This window comes from Lupinus angustifolius, unplaced genomic scaffold (assembly GCF_001865875.1).
Source record: "Lupinus angustifolius cultivar Tanjil unplaced genomic scaffold, LupAngTanjil_v1.0 Scaffold_113_3, whole genome shotgun sequence".
In the NCBI taxonomy this organism is placed as follows: Eukaryota; Viridiplantae; Streptophyta; class Magnoliopsida; order Fabales; family Fabaceae; genus Lupinus; species Lupinus angustifolius.
Genome location: NW_017724873.1, coordinates 9598 through 18425, shown reverse-complemented (window position 1 = coordinate 18425; position 8828 = coordinate 9598). Strand labels below are relative to the sequence as shown.

The 8828-nt window shown below is 32.5% G+C and overlaps 1 protein-coding gene across 1 annotated transcript; it reads right to left on the bottom strand.

Annotated features, from left to right (window-relative positions):
- Positions 1-5021: 5021 nt before the first annotated feature.
- LOC109339795 (GDSL esterase/lipase At5g33370-like) lies at positions 5022-8102 on the bottom strand. The gene is made up of 5 exons (XM_019577312.1): positions 7799-8102; positions 7213-7340; positions 6568-6810; positions 5703-5958; positions 5022-5279 (listed from the first exon to the last, which is right to left on the bottom strand). Exons 1-5 carry the CDS (start codon positions 8043-8045, stop codon positions 5047-5049), a joined length of 1107 nt encoding a protein of 368 aa, XP_019432857.1. The 5' UTR covers positions 8046-8102; the 3' UTR covers positions 5022-5046.
- Positions 8103-8828: the final 726 nt, after the last annotated feature.

Here is an 8828-nt window from a genome sequence, read left to right as displayed (position 1 = left end):
CGAGAAGAAGGTCTACAACCAACACCGTCTCTAAACTATTAATTCTATATGAATAATCAAAAACTATTACCAAATAAATTTCATGGGATTTTTATAGTGAGGTTATGGTTCGAGTCATCTCTAACTCTCATAGAAATGAGGAGAAGGTCTACGACCAACACCGTTCCTAAACTATTAGTCCCATTAAATCAAAACCAATATATATTTTAAACAATTTCAAATTAAATAAACTAATATTTCTAAACTTATCGATATTTTCTAAATCACTAACCATTCACCAAAGTAACTAAACAATTTTCGAACTAGAACTACGTAAGCCTTGATCCCCTTAATAGGGGTACGTAGGACCAAAGTCAATATTGTCAGGCTCAATAATAAAAATAAATAATTTTAAATAAATAATTGTTAAGGGTATAAAAGTCCATGTTATTAGCGAGGGTACCGTTTTAATACGGGCGGACGGGGTGCTAATACCTTCCCTGATCCGTAATCGACTCCCGAACTCAGAATCTATGCTTAAAGACCATATTATCCTAATTGGGCGTATTAGAGTTTTCTACGTTTTAACCGCAAAAAACGTAGTGGCGACTCCAAATCAATCGGGAGAGGTAGAAATCGAGTTCGCCTCTTCCCAAGTCGTAGAGCCGGTCTTCCAACCGAAAATCGGGTCGCGACATTTACATACATCACTTTAGATATGGCAACTCTTCTTTGTATCATTTCCAAGAATTTCATATAATTATTCATCTTTACAACATTTACTTATTGAAAGAACATTATCTCCAATAAAGTTGTTTTAGGTTTTATTGAATAGGATTAGAAGTGAATGAATTCTTGATGGAAAAGATGCCATTAGACTCTCGCACATGTGAGAGTTATCATTCAGACGCATTAATAAGTCTTGTTTGTATGGAGCCCTCTCGCTCAAGCGAGAGTTGTCTTTCTCAAGCAAGGGAATCACCATTTTTATAAGGCACCTGTGGCTCAAGCGAGAGCTGTCTCGCTTAAGCAAGAAAACAACCAGTTTTCTTTGTGCATATTTCAGCTCAGGCGATAGCTGTCTCACCCAAGCGAGAAAACCTATTTTCCCTGGACACTTCTCGCTGAAGCGAGAGTTGTCTCGCTCACGCCTGAAACTTAGTTAAATTTGTTTTCTCAATGAAAAGTTTTCTCATTTATAACACATATTTTTAAGCCTTGAATTTAACAATTATCTCATACATATAATTCTTACAACAATTATTCGAGCAATATTAAATAGGAATAATCATGGCATCTTCATACATATACATAACCTAACATAATTCGGCATAAGAAGTGTTGTTGTACTTAATCCAAACAAAACATACAATTGATTAAGTACAAGCTTTATTAATACCCAAGATAACTCCAAACTTGTGAGGGAGTTTGGAGGTCCTAAAGCATATTCGGGCCCCATTGTGTCACAATGTTTTCTCTCTCACCTGAGTGTGTCATGCATATTGTTTCCTCAATTCCAGGTGAGCTTAATTCAACTGGTTTCTTCTCGAACTCTTCATCACGCTAAAATTAAAATAACGCTAATTAGGTCACGTTGATAATTATTATTCTTACGAAATAATATTTTACGCGAAAATAAAACTTCCGATCTAAAATGAACTTAATCGCTTTCATCCATCCGATTCAAGGTTAGGTATTTCTTGAATCATCATCTATCATTGAAAGTCTTACAACACAACCACACTTTCTAAACTAAAGTTTTAACAAAACTTATAACAGAATCATGTCATAATCTATGGATATACATCAGGTTAGTTCCCAGGAAAGAGAGTTGGGTCGTAAAGACACACTTAAATACCAAGTCTTTCCTTAGAAAGAATTTTTCTAGACATGTATTTCCACTTCATTATATTTTTCCAGTAATGATAAGTATTCATAAAACTTATCTTTTGCAAGTAAAACATTTTTATTAAGATTAACCTTTTTAAGTAAGATTATTAAGCTAGACTTACCATTTTAAAGTAAGCCAACTTAAACAAAATCAATACTTTTAAATCAAAACTTTTTAAGTCAATCTTACCACTTTAAAGTAAGCTAAATTAACCAAGATCAACACTTTTAAATCATTTTTCTATCTAAGACTTCATAACACTTTAAGTTTATAAAGTCAAGACTTTTTAGGTCAATCTTCTCATCTAAAGTATGTTACTAAAGATAACACAAATAATTTCAGGATCGATAACCTCAAGTGTTAATAGGTTTTGATTTCATAGTCATGAACTATAAATCATAAGTTAACACTTTTACTACTTTACTATCCAAAACTTCATAACACTTTAAGTTTATGAAGTCAAGACTTTAATTTTAATAAATCATCTTTTATCTCAAATCATTACTTTAACTTGGACATCAAAGAATAACATATGCTAAACAACCTTTTACACATAATACCTTTTAAAAATGAAAATTTTTCAACAAAAACTCATAAACATTTTGAACTTTCAAGAGTAGACATAACTTTTCTTAAACACAATAAAGGTTCATTTGATGTTCAAATCATCACCTTTAAACACATTCAAATACTAACAATAATTTCCAATATTTCTAAAGCAAATAAACTCATCTAGCCTTGTCTAAAGATATAGTTTTTCCATCAAAGAACAAGGAAGAAATTTGAAGTTTTACACAAGTCAAAAACTACACAAAGGTTCATACGATTTCATTATCATCCCCTTTAGTCATGACTTACAAAATATTTAAAGAAAACAAACATAAACTCAACTGCATGAATAACATACTAAGAGATCATGATTTTCTCATGGTGTATGTGGAGAAAAATGGACAAGAGACAAAGAGAAAAAATACATTAACTTTCTTTAGGAGAATTAGTTTAAAAATGAGAGAATAGGGTGAGGTATTTATAGGAGAGCCTCACCTTCTCTCAAATCTGAAAATTAATGAGAGGAAATCTAGCTTTAGCCTAGCTTAGGTGATGTGTCTAATGGTGGTGGAGTGAGAAGATTTGGTGAGTGATTTAGGGGATTATGGAAGCTTTGACTTTGCTTGTTTGACAAGCCATTGACCCATGATGTGATTAATAATTCAACTTGATTGATGTGACATGATTTCGCAATTGAATTCATGCCCGAGTATTACCAGGTAACTTCGTCCGGAAACATACGATCCACCAATTTAGGTTTTTTGCCCGAAACGTCGAAACTTAAATTTCAAGGTGAAAAATACCGAGAGATGGTTTACGGACAAACTTGGTGTCTATTTTGACTAGAAATAATATTTCGAAGCCAACGGTGAAATAGGAATTCTATTCCGAATTACGGAACTCAAAAAATGGGCGAGAACTCGATAAAACGACCCGAAATCGTCTCGGAAACTTTTATTCTCTAAAAATATTGAAAAAATAGGGAAAGCAAGAATATTATAATACAAGACTAAAACTCAAATGAGGTTTAGCATAAAGCATTACTGATTAATTTCTATAATTAATTCATTAACAACTAATTACTTAATTAAACGTGCTCGGAAAAACACGGTGTTACAATCTAATCATTGTCGGTAATAATTCCTCATCCATAAAATGGTGTAAAACCCACCTCAACTAATTCTTCCACATGAAAGATCTTGGCACATTGAAGTACTTTTTAGGTATTGAGGTTGCTTGCCATCCTACATGTATTTTTCTCTCTCAGCGTAAGTGCATGCTCGATATTATTTCTGAAGTTGGCCTCCTTGGTGCTAAACCTGCGGGCACCCCATTAGAATAAAATCATCGCCTGTCTCTTGCTACATGAACTCTTCTTGCCAATTCTGGACGATATCGTCGATTGGTTGGACAATTGATTTCTCTATGTTTCACATGTCTAGAGTTTTCCTTCAGTATTCACACACTATCTCAGTTCATATAGGAACCAAGAATTGAGCATTGGGAAGCTGCCATCAGAGTGATTTGGTTTCTCAATGGCAATCATGGTCAAGGCATATTGTTTTCTCACAACTGTGATGTCCACCTTCATGGATGGTATGATTACGACTGGGCTAGTTGTCCTCTTACACGCTGCTCCGTTACTGGTTGGCTGGTCCAATTCGGTCAATCCCCTAGCTCTTAGAAAATAATAAAACTACACACCATTTCTCGATTGTCGGTTGAAGCTGAGTATCGGTCCATGGCCGCTACTACATCTGAGCTCAAATGGTTAAAAGAGATTCTTTCCAATCTTGGCATCGCTCATATCAAACCTATGATTCTTCACTGTGATAGTCAAGCGGCCTTGCACATCACTAAAAATCCGGTATTTCACGAACACACCAAACATATAGAAGTCGATTGTCATTTTGTTCATAATGAAGTCCTCCACCACAATATTCTTCCAACTTATGTCTCTACTACTGCTCAACTCGCAGATTTCTTTACCAAAGCTTTGGGAAAACCACAGTTTGAATCCTTCATGGGCAAGTTGGACAGTCTGAATCTCCATGCTCCCACATGAGGGGAGTAATGCGGTAATAACAAATCAAATCTATGTAAACAAGTTTGTTTAGATAGATTAGGTTATTATTGTCATAAAATCAAATCTAAAGATGATATGTAAATAAATTTGTTTAGATTTTATGAACAATTTTTGTATATATAAATAATACAGTATTGATGAATAAAAGATCTGAATCCACTTCTTAACAATTTCACAAACTTTTCTTTTATTTTGCTTTCATTTTTCTTGTATATCAAACAAATATAAAGTTGCCTTATTTTCTATGGTTTCTTTTTGCCACTTTTCTTTCTTTCATTTTCTTTTCTAAACCATAGGTTGTATAAAAGAACCGGAACTCCAAATTCAGAATATACATGATGCAACCAAAGGATGTGACATATTTTATTATTGTCAACAAAGACCAACACCAATTTGGGTAAAAAAAACATTTCATAATAACTTAGCATCACAAACCAAACTAGCTTGGGGAACATATCAAATATAGAAGATGGGAAAAACTTAATGGGCACACAGCATTACATAGAACAATGCTACATATATATAGAAGCATCAATTATTATCAAGTCATTGAATCAAGGGCCATGATAGTGGTGAGATTCATGGGGTGCATGTATTCAGGGGAGCCTCTTAAGATTTGTTGGACTATGATTCTGCTAGCTCTCTCAGATGGATGAAATGGGTCCCAAAATGCATAAAGGTCTCTGTTTGGGCACAAGTTTGAGGCTGGTGTGCATAGTCCAATACCATTGTATGGGCCTTGTCCACAGCAAGCTATCTTTGATGTAACAAAACCTGTAAGCACAAATATAGATAATCAAGCTTTAGATTTTGTTGATCAAAATCAATTTGTGGGAAAACATTGCAATAGGAAAAGATTTCTTTTAATCATGTGATGATCATTAATTATCATTGTATTCATGTGACAACGTTTTTAAGAAAATAATATTATTTTTTTAAAAGTCTTTCTTTTTGTATTTCATAATTATATAAATTTTAAGTTTTATGAAATAAATTAATAAGAGTTTAAGATTTATAAAAAAAATTACATGTGAGAAAAACTAGTTTGATAACAATCCTTTATTATAAATAGAACATTAAAAATGATCCTAGAGGATGACCAAAACAAAAAAAACTTAAAACCAAAGGAGTATATAATTTTGTATGGCAAAACAATATATATTAAAAAAGGTAAGTGAGGAACTACATAATGCATACCATAAGCTCGAGGGTTGGAAACAAAATCCATATGCATTTGATATGCATTAGCAGCAATGAAGACATTAGAACCTATTTCTTGGTTTAGTCCATTGATCATTTGAACAAGTTGGGGATTAAATAAATTTGCAGCTCTTTGAAGTTCTATGTCACAATCACCATTTGTACTTCTTCTCAATGCTAATTCTGCTGGAACACACCCCATTGGCCCTGTTCCTGTTACAAGTACCCTTCTACCTCCCAAATCATAAAGTTTCTGCATGTAAATATATATCAAATCATTCACTCCTTTAGTAAACTTTCACATCGTTTGGAGAAAATCGACATTTGTACCTTGTCTCTTATCTTTTCACATTATGTCGTGCCAATAGTAATAATAATAAATATTTAAAATTTTAATTAGTATGTCATATTTTCATTAACACGAGACATCATATAAAATAGAAGATCTTTATTCCCTTTCCAACTTCACCCTTTAATTGGAAAATGATTTCTATATACGTCTGTTACCTTTTTTAACATGTCCAAGTTATTAATTTCCTTAAAAATGAGCAATATCAAATTTCTAGAAAATATCATGTATATTCTTGAGAGTGCACATGTTTGGGAGAACTTCCACGTAATTAGAAAGAGATTGGCTTATTAGTTAGAACCAAGATCATCTGCCCCCATAATCTTCTGTTTTCATGTCTAAATCAATTATATCATACTAAATAATATAAAAATATTATTTTATATTTTTTTTTCTTTTCAAGTATGTGGTATCTTTTTATTGGACTGAGATATAACGAGACATAAAATGTGGAACAGCTGATCTTCATTCTTATTAATTGTACTAAAAATAAGATGTATATAGAGATAATACCCTTAGAACTTTGCGGTACTCAGAAATGAGATATCGAACATAATCAGGAAGAGAAAATTGACGTGATCTTGCTGAATAAGGCACTAAGTAGTAATTATTGACAAAATCATTGCCTCCAAGAGTTATGAGAACAAGTGCACCATTCACTACCCTCTTTGCTCCCTCAGCACCAACGTGTGCACTCAATCTTTTTTGGTAATCTTTGAATAGTTTGAATTGCTTCTGAATGTGAATTATGTGTAACTGCATGCCAAAGTAAATATAACATGTTATTACCGAGTGTTAATATTACTATTATGTATGATTATTTGATTTTATGTGCTTTCATTATGGAGAAACCAACATATGCACACTCAAATGCACTATGTACAACAATGTTATTTGTAAGCTAAAGTTAAAGCATACAAATAACTAAAATCCTGTAATACTTGTACTTTGTTTTATATTACACAAAATGCACAAAATACTGATATTTTGTGTTATAGAATGAGAGTTGTTCAGAATATAGCTATATAATGAAATCAAAAGGTTAAGTAATGAAACACGAGAATATTTTTTGTTCAATAATATAAAGATTTTGTAGCTCGATTGTCAATTAAATTAAGAAAATTGCTTAAGTTAAACTAATAAGTTAACTAAACTTACAAACTGAAATCCTGTGTCATTGAGAATGCCAATTCCAGCAGATGCAAAATTGGCACCAACTAGAAGCTTCTCTCCAACTAGTAGAGGGCTCAAATATGGCAATGTAGGCTCTAAACCAAGCTCCAAACCTGAAATTAATTAAATTAGACATTATTGTTGCACAACACATAAACAAAACCTAGTAATGTATATTCTTAGAGTAATAATATATTCTTTATAAAAGCAGCATATAAGTCATTCTGATCTCCATCATAAGCGTGATACGTGTCACTTATAAATCAATCATTAATAAAAATTCACTTTATGGTATGTCAATTTTTTTGTGATGTAATTAAAGAGATTAGGAAAAGAGCGAGAGATCTAAAGAATGATAAAATGAAAAAAAGTGTTATAATAAATACAGAACATTACTTTCATCATATATTATATCAATCTAATTAACCTCTATTAACTAATTATAACTAACATAACTATCATCTCTAGCACATGCAACTATGGTAGAATAAAAATAAATAGTTATAATGGATATATATATATATTAAGTAGATTTATTGGCATGTGATAAGATAGATTAAACAACTCATACTGATTAAGTCGGGGATGTTAAGTCCATTAGAAAACCGTCCAGTAGGTCTATGTGTTGGATAATCAATGCCATAAGGTGGTGCATCGGCACGAGCAGTAGTTGCCAAAAAATCATTATTACCACTATCGACAAGTGAATCACCAAAAACAAAGAAAGCACGTATGTGTTGTTGAGCAGAACCAGCAGAACAACACAGAGCCAGAACAACAATGCTTATTGCTATACCAAACACAAAAGAACTAGCCATAGCTTTGTGATTGTGTGTGTAGTGTTATTTTTTTAATATAAGATTCTAAGTTGCATGATGAATTGTGTGCAAAGGGGTATATATAAGGTTGATGGGTACTATGTAAACTACATTGTTACATTCATAAATGTTTACTTCTACCACCTCTTTAGATTTAAAGCAAACTGCCAAATGAAGAAGAATCAAGTTAACCTTTTTTATCTATTCCAACATCTAAGGTATATGAATCATTTCTAGCCGCAAATGTAGAGGAGCTTAAAATGAGATGGTGAATCTTCATCAAAACCACAAGTACACACTGAAAATTGATTCTTCTTACAATCATGTGTTGGTTTAATTTAATTCAGCATGAGTTTGACCCAACAATAAGTTTTTTATTTAATAACCACAATGTTATATGTTGAAATCCTGAAAATAATATTTTCACTTCCACTAGTAAAATTGTGTATATAGACCTTGCCCAAAGCCCACCGAGTAGGATACTCTTGTAGTGAGCGGTCATTTTTACTATGTGACCAATGTTATACATATAATAAACCCCATTGAGATTAAAAGGAGATATAATTGGTGAAGTAACTGAGTTCAAATTAGTGATGTAAATTGTGGACCACATCATATGATGTGAAGGGTTGTAGTGATCATCGCAATTGCAATTGTGGTGTGATTCCTAATCACAATGATGTGACTGCATTGGGCTGCAATGTAACCACATCGGACCATATTTAGACTCTATCAAGCTGCAATAGACTCATCGAATTCAAAAATATTTTTTTACTCACAAAA